This window comes from Bos grunniens, chromosome 29 (assembly GCF_055505025.1).
Source record: "Bos grunniens cultivar Pamir isolate PY7600 chromosome 29, Bosgru_T2T1.0, whole genome shotgun sequence".
In the NCBI taxonomy this organism is placed as follows: Eukaryota; Metazoa; Chordata; class Mammalia; order Artiodactyla; family Bovidae; genus Bos; species Bos grunniens.
The window spans coordinates 23,222,177-23,242,875 of record NC_141193.1 but is presented as its reverse complement, the minus strand read 5'-3'; the positions used below and the strand labels follow the sequence as shown (position 1 = coordinate 23,242,875).

General features: G+C 40.5%; 1 protein-coding gene and 1 pseudogene across 1 annotated transcript; one reads left to right on the top strand and one right to left on the bottom strand.

Moving 5' to 3' along the window:
• The first annotated feature begins 753 nt into the window (after nt 1-753).
• On the top strand, nt 754-1,762 carry LOC147342291 (olfactory receptor 8A1-like; annotated as a pseudogene).
• Nucleotides 1,763-19,329: 17,567 nt separating this feature from the next.
• LOC147342290 (olfactory receptor 8B12-like) lies at nt 19,330-20,271 on the bottom strand. Its single transcript, XM_086385219.1, has one exon. It carries the CDS (start codon nt 20,269-20,271, stop codon nt 19,330-19,332), a length of 942 nt encoding a protein of 313 aa, XP_086241345.1.
• Between the last annotated feature and the right edge of the window lie 428 nt (nt 20,272-20,699).

Here is a 20,699-nt window from a genome sequence, read left to right as displayed (position 1 = left end):
AAGTATAAACCTGACATCATTATTTTTTTAATCTCATCAGGTGATATTTATGTGTAACCAGAACTAAGAATAACTGTCCTAAGACCACAGGTTCAGTGAAAAATTACTACAAATTCCATATGCCTAATGAAAATGTACACTTGTATAGCAACAGAATATTTGGAAAATATTGAGTTGGCAAATTGTTTGGGTTTTCCGCAACATCTTACAGAAAACCCTGAACAATAGCCAATCTAATATTTCATGTATATTATTCCATTATATTTTTAACTTTGAAAATTGATATTGTAACTCCATATAATTCTCAAATGTGGAAACTGACTTGTCATTCAGTAATTGGAAGGGCTCTATCATCCCACACTATCTGGATTTAAGATAAGGTGACCTCATGCTTTCATTTCATGGGGAGTATTTTGGGATTGCAGAGATGATAAGGGCCTTTTTCTTTCTGGAGCAAAATTCAACTTTGGTCTCATAAATAAAACACACTTGTAGTTACCTCCAGGGTACTTGGAAAATATGAGAGTGGAAAGGCTCTATAGGGACCCCTATTTTCTCCAACTTCATATTCTTCAAACCATGCCATAATTGTAGGAATCCTAGAAAACATTAGACATGAAGAGACAAACAACTAGAAAAAATGAGTTCAAGATCACTCACTCAGGAACAGAAACTGATACCTACCCACACCAGAAAGGCTCATATATGGTTATTTATAAGTATCTTCAGGGGCTTACGTTTTCATAAGCTCTTATTTCTTTTTTCCACAGAGCTCCCAACCAGAGGCGAATGGCTGCACAAAACCACTCCACAGTGACAGAGTTCATTCTTGGAGGTTTAATAAATCAGCCAGAGCTCCAACTACCCTTCTTCTTCCTCTTCCTTGGGATCTACTCAGTCACCATGATAGGGAACCTGGGTGTGATAACACTGATTTGTCTGAATGCTCAGCTTCATACACCCATGTACTACTTTCTCAGCAGTCTATCACTATTAGATCTCTGCTACTCCTCTGTCATTACCCCTAAGATGCTGGTGAACTTTGTGTCAGAAAAGAACACCATCTCCTATGCAGGGTGCATGGCCCAGTTCTACTTCTTCATTGTGTTTGTCATTGCTGAGTGTTACATGCTGACAGTGATGGCCTATGACCGCTATGTTGCCATCTGCAGACCTCTGCTTTACAACATCATCATGTCTCATGGAGTCTGCTCCCTCCTGGTGGCTGCAGTCTATACCATGGGGCTCATTGGCTCAACCATAGAAATTGGCCTCATGTTAAAACTATCCTATTGTGAGCACCTCATCAGTTACTACTTCTGTGATGTTGTCCCACTCATGAAGCTCTCCTGCTCCAGCACTTATCATATTGAAATAACAACTTTCTTTTTGGCTGGATTTAACATCATAGTCACCAGCTTAACAATCTTTGTTTCCTATGCTTTTATTCTCTCCAGCGTTCTCCGTATCCACTCCACAGAGGGAAGGTCCAAAGCCTTCAGTACATGCAGCTCCCATCTTGCAGCTGTGGGATTGTTTTACGGATCTACCACATTCTTGTACTTAAAACCCCCCACACACAGTTCCCTGGCCCAGGAGAATGTCGTCTCCCTGTTCTACACCACAGGAATACCCATGCTGAACCCCCTAATCTACAGCTTGAGAAATAAGGAAGTGAAAGCTGCCAAAGCTGCCAAAGCTGCAGAAAACACTAAGGAGAAAACTCTTTGGATGCAAATGTCATTATTCTTTTTCAGGTTGAAAATTGGTAGAGAAATATAGAGGAGAAGCCCTGTAAAAATTTACATACATATAATGGAAAAACAACCACTTATCAATATGATTTATTGAATGTATTTGCTAATTTTTTCCAATTCCCTTTCTCCCTCTCACATCTCTCATGTCTTACTCTGCTTGAATCTTTCTGGTTTCAAGTGGTCTTTTGTTTTGCTTGAGATCAGTTATTTGGTTGGTTGGTTTATTTATGCTTTGCCCTCTGGTAAACAAGGAGATCCAACCAGTCCATTCTGAAGATCAGCCCTGGGATTTCTTTGGAAGGAATGATGCTAAAGATGAAGCTCCAGTACTTTGACCACCTCACGCAAAGAGTTGACTCATTAGAAAAGACTCTGATGCTGGGAGGGATTGGGGGCAGGAGGAGAAGGGGACGACAGAGGATGAGATGGCTGGATGGCATCACTGACTCAATGGACGTGAGTCTGAGTGAACTCCGGGAGTTGGTGATTGATAGGGAGGCCTGGCGTGCTGCGATTCATGGGGTTGCAAAGAGTCGGACACGACTGATGGACTGAACTGAACTGAAAACATGTATCTTGATTATAGCATAAGTTTAGAACATCTAGCAATGAGTTCCATACTGTTCCTGGGGTTCTCATGACAAGAATACTGGAGTGGTTTGCTGTTCCCTTCTCCAGTGGACCACATTTTGTCAGAGAACTATCCATTGATTTTTCCCCAACTAGCCCTTTAGAGTACACAGACAAATAGGGATGAATTAAGAAGTCATAAGAAATAGCAAATAGTCTCTTTCTCACCCAGATTTATCCCACTTTTCTCTTTTATTATACTTTTACTGTGTCCTTATACCTGCCACAACTATTGTTTTCCTAAAATGTCCTTCAGCTGAAAATTTATTTCCCCTCCTTTTCCTCTGCGGAGGCAAAACTTTAATGGCCAGTCTTTTGCTGCAAAGCTTAATGTGACAATTAATACACAAAGTAACCAAGTATCCTTGACCCATATGTCTGATCTCCATCTCTGCCATGATCATTTAAATGGTGCCTTCACCCAGTTATTACTATCACCATAGGATCATCACTGAATTATCACCATCCATCTCACATTCATGGATGCTAGGCCAACATCTAAGTGTTTGATGGAATTAGTTCATTTCTCAGATGAGGAAACTTTAAGTTAAGTAATCTCAGATAACATAGCTGCTAAACAATTAACGCTGAGATTCACACTGACAGATCGTCATCCCCCCTCTCTTGGCCAACAGTATCTCTGTGTATCCCGCTATTCTTAGCATAATTATAAATTTCCAATGTTTAACTTTTCCTTCCATTATCTTCCCACAGCTTCCAGACATCCAAGGAATATTAGACATCCTTGTAGTCTTTTCTCCATGCTAAATAACATTCTGCAATCTCTGCCTATATGACTCAGTAAACCAGTTGACCTGGTACAAAATGTCTTTCACCATTTCACTGAAACAATGAGTTAGAGAATTAGTTGCCTTGCACTGCAAATATTTGAGGGCATTCTTTTCATTATCATTCATAATTTTTTAATAACACTAAGCTAACTATCAGTCCTCTGTCATTTTAATTATTTAGATACAGTATTTCATAACTTGATGCAGAAAAATGAACAATTCTAAATTTCTTAAGCAGAAAGAATTTAATACAGGAAACTAAATGTTCAGATATTTTTCTTGCTATTTTTAACAGGTGTCGCAAAGAGTCGGACATGACTGAGCAACTGAACTGAACTGAACTGAACTTTAAATATATCCTGCCATTCCCTTCTGGCCTGCAGAATTTCTGCTGAAAGATCAGCTGTTAAGCCTATGGGGTTTCCCTTGTATGTTACTTGTTGCTTCTCCCAGGCTGCTTTTCATAGTCTTTCTTTGTGTTTAGTCTTCATTAGTTTGATTAGTATGTATCTTGGCATGTTTCTCCTTGGGTTTATCCTGTATGGGACTCTTTGTGCCTCTTGGACTTGGTTGACTATTTCCTTTTCCATGTTGGGGAAATTTTCAACTATACTCTCTTCAAAAATTTTTCTCATATCCTCTCTTTTTCTCTTCTCTTTCTGGGACCCCTATAATTCTAAGGTTGGTGCATTTGATATTGTCTCAGAGGCCTCTGAAACTATCCTCAGTTCCTGTCATTCTTTTTACTTTATTCCACTCTTCATAAATTACTTCTACCATTTTATCTTCCAGCTCACTGACTTGTTCTTCTGCTTCAGATATTCTGCTATTGATTCCTTCTAGGGTATTTTTAATTTCAGTAATTGTGCTGTTTGTCTCTGTATGTTTGTTCTTTAATTCTTCTAGGTCTTTGTTGATTCTTGCATTTTCTCCATTTTGTTTTCAAGGTTTTTGATCATCTTTACTATCACTATTCTAAATCCTTTTTAGGTAGTTTGCCTATTTCCTCTTCATTTATTTGGACTTCTGTGTTTCTAGTTTGTTCTTTCGTTTGTGTAGTATCTCTCTGTATTTTCATTATTTTTTTAACTTATTGTGTTTGAGGTCTCCTTTTCCCAGGCTTCAAGGCAAGTTGAATTCTTTCCTTGAAGAAAATTGAATTCTTTCTTCTTTTTGGTTTCTGCCCTCCTAAGGTTGGTCCAGTGGTTTCGGTAAGCTTCATATAGGGTGATATTTGTGCTGAGTTTCCGTTTGTTTGTTTGTTTTTCCTCTGGTGGGCAAGGCCGAGTGAGGTTGGAATCCTGTCTGCTGATGATTGGGTTTACACTTTTGTTTTGTTTGTTGTTTAGATAAGGCATCCTGCACAAGGTGCTACTGGTGGTTGGCTGATGCTGGATCTTGTATTCAAGTGGTTTCCTTTGTCTGAGTTCTCACTATTTGATACTCCCTAGGGTTAGTTCTCTGGGAATCTAGGATCTTGAAGTCAGTGCTCCACTCCAAAGGCTCAGGGCTTGATCTCTGGTCACAAGTAGTTTGTTATGGCATTAAGTGAGATTAAAACAAACACACTAAAACCAAAGATGAAACCCAGGCATATGGCAGTTACAAAATCAGGCAAATAATAATTAAAATAATGGAATATACACATAAACATATATACCCATAAGCAAAGTCAAAACAGTCCAACTAAAATAAAGTACAGTAGATTGACCCAGCAAACAAAGGAAATCAAAAGTTATATTTACCATTTAAGAACAAAACTAACTAAAGCACAAACTGGAAAACAAAACTAAAGCAAAGTGCCAGGTGGAGAATAAAGCAATGAAAACAAAACTAACAGATATGTTGAGAGGAAAGGAAAGAAAGAAAGAATAGATGTGCAATGTTAAAGAGAGGTAGATGAAGAAGAGTAATATACACTAAAGATTAACTGCAAAAACAGTTAAGGAAAAGAACAGTAGGAAAGGAAAACAAAGGAATAAATGTAGAAAAAATGTAATAGGATTTTAAAAATTAAAATTATTTTTAAAAGAAGAAAGAAAAAGGAGGAAAAAGGAAAACTCCAAAGAAGTGCAAAAGCCCAATGTAGGGGCAGAGTTTTATAATAGAAGAAAAGGTGTGATTGAATATACACATATACATATATGCTGCTGCTGCTGCTAAGTCGCGTCAGTCCTGTCCGACTCTGTGCAACCCCATAGATGGCAGCCCACCAGGCTCCCCATCCCTGGGATTCTCCAGGCAAGAACACTGGAGTGGGTTGCCATTTCCTCCTCCAGTGCATGAAAGTAAAAAGTGAAAGTGAAGTCACTCAGTCGTGTCCGACTCTTAGCGACCCCATGAACTGTAGCCCAACAGGCTCCTCGGTCCATGGGATTCTCCAGGCAAAAGTACTGGAGTGGGGTGCCATTGCCTTCTCCAATATATACCCATAAGCAAAATCAAAACAGTCCAACAAAAATATAGTACAATAGATTGACCTGGCTAATAAAGGAAACCAAATTTATATCTACCAAAATAAAGCACTAAATAAGGCACAGAACTAAAGCACAAACTGAAAAAAAAAAAAAAAGCAAGGTGCCAATTTGGGAATAAAGCAATGAAAATAGAACATATGTTGATAGGAAAGGTGAAAATGAAAAGAAAGAAAGATTATCTAGATATGCAAAGTTAAATAGAGGTAAATAAGGATTTACGTATATTAAAGATGAACTGCAAGGGGAAAAGAACAGTAGGAAAAGGAAAAAAAAAAAGTAGGAATAAATGTAGAAAAAATGATGGGTTTTAAAAATTAAAATTAAAAAAAAAGAGAGGAAAACTCCACAGAACTGCAAAAACTCAATGTAGAGGCAGAGATTTACAACAACAATAAAAAATATGACTGAGAAAAAAAATTTTTAAGCTCAAAAGCGTAATTGGATTTCATACTGCCTACAAAATCAACAACTACAACAGGGGGTGGAGGAAGGGAAAAAAAAAAAAAAAAGAAAAAAAAATCCAAAAGATTCTATAGAACAAGTCAAAAAATAAGAATAATAAATGTTTTTCTTGAGTCACTGCTGTCAGAGTCCTTTCCGTCGCTGGGAGTCACAGTCCACCTCACCTCCCTAGGATGCCCTCCAAAACCATGCTGATCTCTGGACCCGCTGTGGGGGCAGCTCAGAGTATAATCAGGTCCTATTCCTGTATGTTCTTACCGCCAATGTCCACAGCTATCAGAACTAGTGCGTTTTCTTTCGTGGGAGCTCTCAATGACCTTTAATATATTCCATAAGCATAGTCTGTCTGTTTGACCGTGTGGATTTAATCTGCAGCTTGTACAGCTGGTGGGAAGGTTTGGGTCTTCTTCCTTAGTCACACTGCCGCTAGGTTTAAATTGTGGTTTTATTTCCACCTCTACATGTGGGTCGTCCACTGGGGTTTGCTCCTGAGTCTGCCCTGGAGGACTTGGGTTTGCCGCTGTGAGGGCCAGGTGTGGAGGTGATGCAGCTGCTTGGGTCGCAGGGGTTCTGGCAGCACTAGGTACTCAGGGGCACTGGTGGATACGGCTGCAGGAAATATAGTGCTCTAGAAGGGTATGGCAACCAGTATTGGCCAATACGCTCCAATATTCTTGTCTGGAGAACCCACTCCCTGACAGAGAAGCCTGGCAGGACACAGTCTACAGGGTCGCAAAGAGTCGGACATGACCAAAGCAACCCTGCATGCATAGACACAAGACTTTTTTTGCCTGTGGCAGCTCTGCCCCAGTGAAAGTTGAGCGTGAAGGTGGTGCAGCTGTTTGGCTTTGAGGGACCCTGGCGACACCAAGTGTGCAGGGACACAGAGTGCCTCCCCTGCAGGGGTTATGGCCCTATCAGGGTCTTTTCGAGCCTCTTGGAGCTGGCGATCAGAAGGCCTCTTTGGCTAGTCTTTCTCTGTAGCTCCACCTTCATGCACTTAGAGGGCTCCCTTCCCTGGGATCCTTTTCTTTTGTTTGGCACATCAGGCACATACAGGGGCCCCCCTGACTGGGGTCCTACTCTGTAGATTGGTGCATCAGGCACTTAAAGGAGCACGCTGGTGGGGTCCTACTCTGAAGTTCAGTGCCTCAGGCATTTGATGGGCAAGCCTCTCTATTGTTCAGCTGCCAATGCTGGCATGTGGGGGAAGAGAGGCTATGGTGATGGCTCCACCCCTTACATGTGACTCAACAATATTGCCTTGCTACCATGGCTGCCTGGCTTTCCTCCACAGGCATTTCCCACCACAATTTCCTCCCTCACATCCCATCGATCCGTCTCTCTGCAGTCAACAGCACCTCTCAACCTGGGATTGCTCCACACTCCCTAAACTCCAGATCCCAGCTGCTGCACCTTCCAGAGGACCAGCGTGCCTGTCCAGGGTATGTATGGTTGTGTCAAGAACTGTCTGATTCTCATTCTATTTAGGCTGCCACAGATCAGCTGTTTCACTCTCAGCCTTAAATGTTTCTCCTCTGACTCAGACAATTGCCCCAGTGTGCAGATTGGACCCCTGCTTCAGTTCCCCCACCCACTGAGCGCAGGTCCAGTCTTACTAACACTCCTGTTTTTCCCCCTAGTTCCTTCATCCTACTGAGTTTTGCGTGGTTCTATATATTCTTTTCCACAGGTCAGGTACCCCTGTCCACTGTCAGCTGGTGTTCTGCATGCACTTATGTGTCTGAAGGTGTGTTCCTGATGTATCCATGGAGAGAGATGTACTCCATGTCCAGCTACTCCTCTGCCATCTTGTTCTCCTTCTGTATACCTTCTTTGATGATATATCTTCCAAGGTCTGAGAGATGAGTTGTTGCCAAGGTTCTGGGGAATGGCAGGATGGACAGGTAGAACACAAGAGTATTTTTAGGACAGTGAAACAACTTTGTATGTCACTATAAATGTTTATATATATATCACTATACATTTGTCAAAATCCACAAAATGCACAATACCAAGAGTGCCCGAATGTCATCTATGGACTTGGGTGGCAATGATGTATCAATGTGGATTCATAAGTCATAACAAATGTGCAACTCTGATGGGGGATGCTGATAATGGGAGAGGCTATGCTTATGAGGAGGCAAGAGATATGTGGGAAATCTCTGTACGTTCAGTTCAATTTTGCTTTGAGCCAAAAACTGCTCCAAAGAAAAATAATGTCTTTTTTTGAAAATGGTTTTTATATTCACAGTTACCAACAGAAGAAAGCGTGCCATACCATGAGGGCTAAACACAGAAGCACAGGCTTGGTCAGGAAGCACAAAGAGAGGATGTAACTGGACAAGAGACTTTATTGTGTTTTCCACATGGAATAATGAGCAGGGCAGACTAAGCAGGTTTAGGATTGGCTAGTTTGAATAATTTCAGCTGGTTCTGGAACACAAGGGCTGTCCCCAGTTGTATAGAAACTGAATTTGGCTTAGTTAGGGCAGATGGATAGTGGCCAAGAGTTTGAGAGCACAGTAAACGGGGTTGTTGGGTGTATGGGTCCAGCAGTGGTTGGTTTGCATTTGAAGCTACACTCATAAATGAAGGAATTCATCACAACTAAGCCTGCTTCATAAGAAATGCTAAAAAGCGTTCTTCAAGCTGATGTTCAGTTCAATTCAATCGCTAAGTCGTGTCCAACTCTTTGCGACCCCATGAACCGCAGCTGATGAAATGGAACTAATTAATAACATGAAAATGTTTGAAAATACACAAGTTAAATGTAAGTATATAGTCAAACTCGGAATACTACTATGATATAATATGGTGGTATCCAAGCCACTAAACTCTAATATGAAGGTTAAAAGACAAAATTATTAAAATAACTATAGCTACAATATTGTGTTAATGGATTATTGTTGTTAGTCTGTAAGTAGTGTCTGACTCTTTACAACCCAATGGACTGCAACATGCCAGGCTTCCCCCTCCTTCATTATCTCCCTGAGTTTGTTCAAATTCATGTCCATTGAGTCAATCATGCTAATAACCATCTCATCCTCTGTCACTCCTTTCTCCTGTTGTCTACAATCTTTCCCAGCATCAGGGTCTTTTCCATTGAGTCAGCTCTTCGCATCAGGTGGCCAAAGTATTGGAGTTTCAGCTTCAGCATCAGTCCTTCCAATGAATGTTCAGGGTTGATTTCCTTTAGGATTCATTGGTTTGATCTCCTTGCAGCCCGCAGGATTCTCAAGAGTCTTCTCCAGCACCACAGTTTGAAAGCATCAGTTCTTCAGCACTCTGCCTTCTTTATGGTCCAACTCTCACAACCATACAAGACTACTGGAAAAACCAAAGCTTTGATCATATGGACCTTTGTCAGCAAGCTGATGTCTCTCCTTTTTAATATGTTTTCTAGGTTTGTCATAGCTTTCCTTCCAAGAAGCAAGCATCTTGTAATTTCATGTTACTGATATACAATATGCTAATGGATATACAATATGAAAAGAACTAAGCTGTGTCAGCAGGGAGAGAGTAAAAGCGTAAAGTTTTTGTACACAATTGAATTAAGTTGCTGTCAGCATAAAATAGACTGTTATATCTATAAAATGTTTTATGTATGCCTCATGTAAACTCAAAGCAAAAAACCTAAGAGATACACAAAAGATAAAGAGAAGGTAGTCAAAGTACACTCATATGGAAAATTATTCAAAAAGGAAAGTAGCCAGAGAGGAGAAAACATACAAAAGAGCTACAAAATAGCCAGAAAACAATAAGATATCATTAGTACATTGTTACCTATCAACTATTACTCTTAATATAAATGAATTAAATTCACCTATCAAAGGCATAGAGTAACTGGATGAATTTAAAAAAAAAACTCAACTATATGATTCCTGTAAGAGACTCACTTCAGGTTTACTGACACACATGGAGTCAAAAGCCTCTTGAAGAAAGTGAAAGTGGAGAGTGAAAAAGTTGGCTTAAAGCTCAACATTCAGAAAACGAAGATCATGGCATCTGGCCCCATCACTTCATGGGAAATAGATGGGGACACAGTGGAAACAGTGTCAGACTTTATTTTGGGGGGCTCCAAAATCACTGCAGATGGTGACTGCAGCCAGGAAATTAAAAGACGCTTACTCCTTGGAAGGAAAGTTATGACCAACCTAGATAGCATATTCAAAAGCAGAGACGTTACTTTGCCAACAAAGGTCCGTCTAGTCAAGGCTATGGTTTTTCCAGTGGTCAAGTATGGATGTGAGAGTTGGACTGTGAAGAAAGCTGAATGCCAAAGAATTGATGCTTTTGAACTGTGGTGTTGGAGAAGACTCTTGAGAGTCCCTTGGACTGCAAGGAGATCCAACCAGTCCATCCTGAAGGAGATCAGCCCTGGGTGTTCTTTGGAAGGAATGATGCTAAAGCTGAAACTCCAGTACTTTGGCCACCTCATGAGAAGAGTGGACTCATTGGGAAAGACTCTGATGCTGGGAGGGATTGGGGGCAGGAGGAGAAGGGGACAACAGAGGATGAGATGGCTGGATGGCATCACTGACTCGATGGACGTGAGTCTGAGTGAACTCCAGGAGTTGGTGATGGACAGAGAGGCCTGGTGTGCTGCGATTCATGGGGTCGCAAAGAGTCGGACACAACTGAGCAACTGAAATGAACTGAACTGAACTGATGGAGTCAAAGTGAAAGGAAGGGAAAAGATAGTTTATACAAGTCAAAATAAAAAAGGACAATGGTAGCATAGTTATATCTGACAAAGTAGGCATCAAATTTAACATGATCACAAGGGACAAAAAATTGTCATTAGATAATGACAAGGGGATAATTCATCAAGGGAATAGAATAACCATAAATTATATGCACTAAATATCTAAGCATCCAATTAATCAGATACTAACAGATCTGAAGGGAGACATTGACAACAATACAAAAAGAACACATGGTTACGACACCCCACTGCCAATAATGGATAGATCACCCAGACAAAAAAGTAAAAAGGAAATGTCAAACTTGAACTATGCTTTAGACTAAATTGTCCTAACAGACATCGACAGAATATACCATCCCACAGCAGTAGAATGCTTGTCAAAGACACACAGAACATTTTCTAGGATATATTACATGATAGTTCATAAAGAAGCCCTAGGAAATTTTAAAAGACTGAAATCATGCAAAGCATCTCTTTTATCCACATTTGTATGAAACTAGAAATCAGTAACATGAAGAAAGCCAGAAAATTCACAAATATGTGGAAATTAAACAGCATACTCCTGAAATACCAGTCGGTCAAAGAATAATTTTTTTTAAATCTTGAGATAAACTGAATGGAAATACAACATACCAAATCTTATGGGCTACAACAAAAGCAGTTCTAAGAGTGAAATTTTTCCTGCTAATTTTTATTGAAGTATAGTTGATTTACAATGTTGTGTTAGTTTCTCGTATACAACAAAGTAATTCAGACAGATGTATAGATAAACATAGATTGTGTGTGTGCTCAGTAGCTTTAGTCTTGTCCAACTCTTTGTGAACCTATGGACTGTAGACTGCCAAGCTCCTCTGGTCATAGGATTCTCCAAGTAAGAATACCGGTGTGAGTTGTCATTTCCTTCTCCAGGGGATCTTCCCGACCCAGGGATTAGACCCGAATCTCCTGTGCCTCCTGCATTGCAGATGGGTTCTTTACTGCTGAGTCACTGGGAAAGCCATAAATATGGCTTTCTCAGAATCATCTTGATTATGTCTTATTACGGTACTTTTTTAAATTTTTTTTAATGCAGTTCCCTGTGCTATATAGTAGGACCTTCTGATTTATCTATTTAAATATAAGAGTTTATGTGTGCTAATCCCAAACTTTGTTTTTTTAGTTTTGTTTTGTTTTTAATTTAAATTTATTTATTTTAATTGGAGGCTAATTGCTTTACAATATTTTATTGGTTCTGCCACACATCAACATGAATCCGCCATGGGTGTAGATGTGTTCCCCATACTGAACCCCCCCTCCCACCCTCCCTCCCCGTACCATCCCTCCAGGTCATCCCAGTGCACCAGCCCCAAGCATCCTGTATCGAACCTGGAATGGCGATTCGTTTCTTATATGATATTATACATGTTTCCATGCCATTCTCCCAAATCATCCCACCCTCTCCCTCACCCACAGAGTCCAAAAGACTGTTCTATACATCTGTGTCTCTTTTGTTGTCTCACATACAGGGTTATCATTACCATCTTTCTAAATTCCATATATATGCATTGGTATACTGTATTGGTGTTTTTCTTTCTGGCTTACTTCACTCTGTTTAATAGGCTCCAGTTTCATCCACCTCATTAGAACTGATTCAAATGTATTCTTTTTAATAGCTGAGTAATACTCCATTGTGTATATGTACCACAGCTTTCTTATCCATTCATCTGCTGATAGACATCTAGATTCTTCCATGTCCTGGATATTATAAACAGTGCTTTGATGAACACTAGGGTTAATTTATCCCTCCCATCTTACCCCTTGGTAACCATAAGTTTGTTTCTATGTCTTTGAGTCTCTACCTTTATGTAAGTGAATTTATTTGTATCATATTTAAGATTCCACATATAATCGATATCATATGATATTTATCTTTCAATTTTACTTGCTTCACTTGTAAGATAATCTCTAGGTCCATCAATGTTGGTGCAAATGACATTATTTCATTCTTTATAATGGCTGAGAAATATTACATTGTCTCTCCTGAGGAAATAATCAGAAATCTAGACAAAATTTTAACACAAACTAATAATTATAGCATTATTTATAATAATAAAACATTGGAGAGCCTGACACAATTTTAATTTTTAACAATAGAAGAAAGATTTTTAATGACATATTTACATGATGAAACCTATGAAAAAGTATGATTCAAAAATATTTATTGATAAGCAAATGCTCCCATTATAATGAGAAATCCAACAGTATTTTATAACATGACATACAGAGCATGATCACACTGGAAAAAATGTTATACTCCAGATAAGATCCTCATTTCCTGATCTCTGAATGGTGGAGTGTGTGTATCAGTTAGCTGTTGCTATATAAGAGTCTCACAAAATCTCACTGGTGTACAGCAATGATTATTTGTTGCTCACATGTCTACAAGATCATTGTGGTGCATCTTGTCTAGAGCATTTGCCTATATGTATACATGTATATTATATATATAAATGTACAAAGATATATGTTTGAATATAGACATATTCATAAGGAATAGCAACAGCTGTTGCTTCTAAAGAGAATTCAGGGATGGAATAACTAGAGGGGACACAGACATATTTTCACTGCATAACCTCCACTTGTGTTGTTTAATTGTTTACCATGTGCAAGAATTACTTGGTCAAAATGTTTTTACTGTATTTTAATAATATTTAAGAGGAAATAGCAACCCACTTTAGTATTCTTGCCTGGAAAACTTCATGGACAAAGGAGCCTGGCAGGCTACAGTCCAGGGATTTGCACACAGTTGGACTCTACTGAACAACTAAGCATGCACACAAAATACAATTTTAAAATGAAAATTAGAAAACACTCAATTTTTCTCATGAATAAGGAAGTTCTTGAAAGGTGAAGTGATATGCTACAGGTCATGCAAAAAGCAAAGGAAGTACTGATAACTAGATGAAAGAGTTCCAGCAGGAAAGGAACTAAGATTTATTAAGCGCCTGGCATTTACTTCTATCAAAACCTCATGAAGTCAAGACCATTATCTCACTTTTAAAAACAGAGAAATTAATATTTAAAGACATTAAGTAATTTTCTCAAAATTACACAACTATTAACTGAGCTTACCAGATTACTAGAAAACCAACTCCATTACAGGGTCACAAATTGATGATTCCTCTGGTACCTTTTCGGAGAAGGCGATGACACCCCACTCCAGTACTCTTGCTTGGAAAATCCCATGGACGGAGGAGCCTGGTGGGCTGCAGTCCATGGGGTCGCGAAGAGTCGGGCACGACTGAGTGACTTGACTTTCACTTTTCACTTTCATGCATTGGAGAAGGAAATGGCAATCCACTCCAATGTTCTTGCCTGGAAAATCCCAGGGACGGGGGAGCCTGGTGGGCTGCCGTCTATGGGGTTGCACAGAGTCGGACATGACTGAAGTGACTTAGCAGCTGGTACCTTTTGAAAGGGTCTTAGTCACCTTATTCACCAGGTACATAAACCACACACTCAAAAGGTCTCCTGAATTCAATTCTCATTCCCTGTTGCATAATGAGTAAAGCAAAACCATCCCCCAGCACTCTCAGCTTTATAACTTTGATCTAAAGGGCAAACTAACCACACATTCAAAGTTCCCTTTTTCCCAAAGGAAGAGAAACTTCCCAAAGAAAAGCTCATATGAAAAATGTCTCTTCAGCATTTAATATGTTAATACCTTTCCAAAGAACTTTCCTTTTCTCTAGTCAATCACTGAGACCCAAGGTGTTCCAATGTATTCTATACCACTTTACCCAGTGTTCTAGGTGTATAAAACAGTCAAAATGAATTATCTCTTTCCCATATATGACTGCATGAGAAGATCCGTGCAATCCGCAGTGCCTTAAAATCCTCTAGAAATGACCTCTTCTAATAATCAGCTGCTTAGTACTTCATGATAACTAACTAAATCCACAAATTATTTACTCCTATCTTACAACTTACAGACTCTTAAGTAGTCTATCCCAAGCCACAGACTTTTCCATCAGAGCTAAATACCCAAACTAACCCTTCAGTTGAGTTCACTTCAGTCCCTCAGTCATGTCCGACTCTTTGCGACCCCATGAATTGCAGCACGCCAGGTCCCCCTGTCCATCACGAGCCCCCGGAGTTCACCCAAACTCATGTCCATCGAGTCAGTGATGCCATCCAGCCATCTCATCCTCTGTCGTCCCCTTCTCCTCCTGTCCCAAATCCCTTCCAACATCAGGCTCTTTTCCAATGAGTCAACTCTTCACATAGGTGACCAACATATTAGAGTTTAGGCTTCAGCCTCAGTCCTTCCAATGAACACCCAGGACTGATCTCCTTTAGGATGGACTGGTTGGATCTCCTTGCAGTCCAAGGGATCTCAAGAGTTTTCTCCAACACCACGGATCAAAAGTATCAATTCTTCAGGGCTCAGCTTTCTTCGCAGCCCAACACTCACATCTATACATGACCACTGGAAAAACCATAGCCTTGACTAGACAGACATTTGTTGCCAAAGTAATGTTTCTGCTTTTGAATATCCTGTCTAGTTGGTCATAACTTTCCTTCCAAGGAGTAAGCGTCTTTTAATTTCATGGCTGCAATCACCATCTGCAGTGATTTTGGAGCCCAGAAAAATTAAGTCAGCCACTGTTTCCACTGTTTCCCCATCTATTTGCCAGGAGGTGATGGGACCAGATGCCATGATCTTAGTTTTCTGAACTTTAAGTCAACTTTTTCACTCTCCACTTTCACTTTCATCAAGAGGCTTTTTAGTTCCTCTTCACTTTCTGCCATAAGGGTGGTGTCATCTGCATATCTGAGGTGATTGATATTTCTCCCGGCAATCTTGATTCCAGCTTGTGCTTCTTCCAGCCCAGCGTTTCTCATGATGTACTCTAGATATAAGTTAAATAAGTAGGGTGACAATATACAGCCTTAACGTACTCCCTTTCTTATTTGGAACCAGTCTGTTGTTCCATGTCCAGTTCTAACTGTTGCTTCCTGACCTGCATACAAATTTCTCAAGAAGCAGATCAGCTGGTCTGGTATTCCCATCTCTTTCAGAATATTCAACAGTTTATTGTGATCCACATAGTCAAAGGCTTTCGCATAGTCAATAAAGCAGAAATAGATATTTTTCTGGAACTCTCTTGCTTTTTTGATGATCCAGCAAACGTTGGCAATTTGATCTCTGGTTCCCCTGCCTTTTCTAAAACCAGCTTCAACATCTGGAAGTTCACAGTTCACGTACTGCTGAAGCCTGGCTTGGAGAATTTTGAGCATTACGTTACTAGCGTGTGAGATGAGTGCAATTGTGCGGTAGTTTGAGCATTCTTTGGCATTGCTTTTCTTTGGGATTGGAATGAAAACTGACCTTTTCCGGGCCTGTGGCCACTGCTGAGTTTTCCAAATTTGCTGGCATATTGAGTGCAGCACTTTCACAGCATCATCTTTCAGGATTTAAGAGAACTCAACTGGAATTCCACCACCTCCACTAGCTTTGTTCGCAGTGATGCTTCCTAAGGCCCACTGACTTCACATTCCAGGATGTCTGTCTCTAGGTGAGTGATCACACCATCGTGATTATCTTGATCATGAAGCTCTTTTTTGTACAGTTCTTCTGTGTATTCTTGCCACCTCTTCTTAATATCTTCTGCTTCTTTAGGTCCATACCATTTCTGTCCTTTACCGAGCCCATCTTTGCATGAAATGTTCCCTTGGTATCTCTAATTTTCTTGAAGAGATCTCTAGTCTTTCCCATTCTATTGTTTTACTCTCTTTCTTTGCATTGATCGCTGAGAAAGGCTTTCTTATCCCTCCATGCTATTCTTTGGAACTCTGCATTCAGATGCTTATATCTTTCCTTTTCTCCTTTGCGTTTTGCTTCTCTTCTTTTCACAGCTATTTGTAAGGCCTCCCAGGCAGCCATTTTGCTTTTTTGCATTTCTTTTCCATGGGGATGGTCTTGATCCCTGTCTCCTGTACAATGTCATGAACCTCTGTCCATAGTTCATTAGGCACTCTATCTATCATATGTAGTCCCTTAAATCTATTTCTCACTTCCACTGTATAATCATAAGGGATTTGATTTAGGTCATACCTGAATAGTCTAGTGGTTTTCCCTACTTTCTTCAATTTAAGTCTGAAATTGGCAATAAGGAGTTCATGATCTGAGCCACAGTCAGCTCCAGGTCTTGTTTTTGCTGACTGTATAGAGCTTCTCCATCTTTGGTTGAAAAGAATATAATCAATCTGATTTCGGTGTTGACCATCTGGTGATGTTCATGTATAGAGTCTTCTCTGCTGCTGCTGCTGTTAAGTCACTTCAGTTGTGTCCGACTCTGTGCGACCCCATAGACGGCAGCCCACCAGGCTCCCCCGTCCCTGGGATTCTCCAAGCAAGAACACTGGAGTGGGTTGCCATTTCCTTCTCCAATGCATGAAAGTGAAAAGTGAAAGTGAAGTCGCTCAGTCATGTCCGACCCTCAGCGACCCCATGGACTGCAGCCTACCAGGCTCCTCCATCCATGGGATTTTCCAGGCAAGAGTACTGGAGTGGGTCCCATTGTCTTCTCTGAGAGTCTTCTCTTCTAACCCTTAAATAACTCTAAATTCTGGCTCTCTTAGTCTTGAAATAATGTTGGAAATATTCCAATCAAGCATCTTTATAATCCTTTAAATAACAGAAGTTCTAATTCACTAGCCTGGGTCCCTCAGCTTCTACACGTAGCCATAGGAGTTACCATGCTTCACCTGCTATCTTAGACCTACACACTTGATACCCACACACCACATTTTTAACACAATTCTGTTGTCAGTTGGCCAGGATCAAGTTTAGCAAACATTTGTCTCCTACTCTTGTGAAGAAATGTAATATTCAAAACTTATATACTGAGAACTTTTATTAAATAACTGTGACTACTGTCAGATTTTAATATACTGACATATCATACTTTCAAAATGAAATCTGCAAGGGCAACAAGGAAATGACGCAAGAACACAGGGCACAGAGGAAAACGAAGCAGATTGAAATTCAAGGCCTGGATTCCAGTCCTAGCTGTGGCACCAGTTCTGTGGCCCTGGAAAACATATGTAATATTTCCAAGTCTCCAAGTCTGTTAAATGAGGAGACTAGATTAAATGGTTTATAAGACCCATTCAAGATTAAATGATCTATGATTGTAGAGCATATGCATAAAATAATATTAGAATATTCAGGGTGGATCAAGGGGCAGGGGAAATACATCTGAACCAAACACTCTGTGCTCACTCACTTCTGTCATGTCCAATTCTTTGCAACCCCATTGTCTGTAACCCAGCAGGCTCCTCTGTCCATGGGATTCTCTAGGCAAGAATACTGGAGTGGGCATTATCAGAGAAATGCAAATCAAAACCACAATGAGGTACCATCTAATACCAGTCATAATGGATGCTATCAAAAAATCTACAAACAATAAATGCTGGAGTAGGTGTGGAGAAAAGGGAACCCTCTTACACTGTTGGTTGGAATGCAAACTAGTACATCCACTATGGAGAACTGTGTGGCGATTCCTTAAGAAACTCGAAATAGAACTGCCTTATGACCCAGCAATCCTACTGCTGGGTATACACACCAAGGAAATCAGAATTGAAAGAGACACATGTACCCCAGTGTTCATTGCAAAACTGTTTACAATAGCTAGGACATGGAAGCAACCTAGATATCCATCAGCAGATGAATGGATAAGAAAGCTGTGGTACATATACACAATGGAGTGTTACTCAGCCTTTAAAAAAAAGCACATTTGAGTCAGTTCTAATGAGGTGGATGAAATTGCAGCTTATTATACAGAGTGAAGTAAGTCAGAAAGAAAAACACCAGTACAATATATTAATGCATATATGTGGAATTTAGAAACATGGTAACAACAACCCTGCATGTGAGACAGCAAAAGGGACACAGATATAAAGAACAGACGTTTGGGCTCTGGGAGAAGGTGAGGGTGGGAAGATTTGAGAAAATAGCATTGATGCATGTATATTACCATATTTGAAATAGATGATGAGTCCAAGTTCAATGCCTGAAACATGGCACTCAAAGTTGGTGTACTGGGACAACCCAGAGGGATGGGATGGGGAGGGAGGAGGGAGGGGGGATCAAGATGGGGGGACACATGTACACCCGTGGCTGATTCATGTCAATGTATGGCAAAAACCCACCATAATATTGTAAAGTAATTAGCCTCCAATTGAAATAAATAAATTCATTTTTTAAAAAGGAATACTGAAGTGGGTTGCCATGCCCTCCTCCGGGAGATCTAACGTATCTCTTATGTCTCCTGCATTGGCAGTTGTGTTCTTTACCACTAGTGCCACCTGGGAAGCCCGAAGTGAAAGTGTTAGTTGCACATCCAGACACAAAGACTTAAAGCTTTCCATACAAGAGAGAGGAAAGAATGGAACTTACACCCTTCGTTGAAAACACACACAAGCTAATAAATAAAATATTTTATCTACTTCTTCAAATACTACTCCCTTCTCAAGAAATTAATTTTCCCCAAGGTTTTCCTCAGGGCAGCTTTGACATCCTTGTTCCTCAAACTATATATCAGTGGATTTAACATGGGCACCACAATGGTATAGAACAGGGACGACACTTTCCCTTGGTCAAGGGGCAAAACCGAAGGTGGTTTGAGATACACAAAAGCCGCAGAACCAAAGAAAAGGAAAACCACAATTATGTGGGAGCTGCATGTACTGAAAGCTTTGGACCTGCCCTCAGTGGAGTGAATGCGGAGAATGCTGGAAAGGATTAGAGCATAAGAGATGGAGATGGTGACAATGACCATTCCAATAACAGTGGTCACAACTATGAAGACCACCAGTTCGTGCACAGAAGAGCTGTTGCAAGCCAGCTCAAGCAGAGGAGGGATATCACACAAGAAATGATTGATGAGGTTGTCAGCACAGAAGATCAGACTTGCTATGCTTCCTGTGTGGGCCATGGCCCCTGAAAACCCCATCACATACACACCCAACAAAAGCAGTAAACAGACCTTAGGAGACATGGTGACTGTGTACACCAGTGGCTTACAGATAGCCACATAGCGGTCATATGCCATCGCTGACAGGACCAAGGACTCAGAGATGACAAAGAAGCAGAAGAAAAACAGTTGCGTCAAACACCCTGCATGCAAGATGCTGTTCTTCTTTGAGACAAAACTCATCAGCATTTTGGGAGTGATGGTAGTGGAGTAACAGAAGTCTATTAAGGAGAGGTTGAAGAGGAAGAAGTACATGGGGGTGTGCAGGCGTGAGTTCAACCCAATCAGCATTATCAAGCCCAGGTTCCCCACTACAGTGACCACATAGAAACCTAGAAACAGGAGGAAGAGGGGGATCTGCAGTCCTGGCTGGTCTGTTAAGCCTGCAAGGATGAATTCTGTCACTGAAGAGTTCTCAGCTGCCATTCTCCCCTGGAGAAAACCCGGTCCATGGGGGAACGAAAAGAGAACCATTTTGAGAGAAACACCACTACCACCCTCCCAGTACCCACCTCCCATTCTTGAGAATGAAATCCACCAAGACATTTGAGATTTCGTGTGGAAGGAAGGTTTCTACCATTTGCTATGGATCTATTTTAATAGCTAAGTGACTTGAGCTTCCAGAGAACAATAAAGAGGCTAGACTTTGCCTCCAGAGTGACCGCTGGCACTTCTACAAGAAGCAGACATATATTCATATTCCAGTTCATTCAAAAATAAGAGATGTCTTTTAGGTCTTTACGTCAGTCCATTTTCTGTGCCCTGTCTCTTCTACTTCTGTTTGACAATGGGGACTTTCCCTTGACTGGCAGAAGACACTGTGACTTCTCAGAGCTCCCACCTCTGGGTCAGTG

Excerpts from the sequence above, each read along its gene's own strand:
- LOC147342290 (XM_086385219.1), bottom strand. The coding sequence starts at position 20,271 with ATGGCAGCTGAGAACTCTTCAGTGACAGAATTCATCCTTGCAGGCTTA.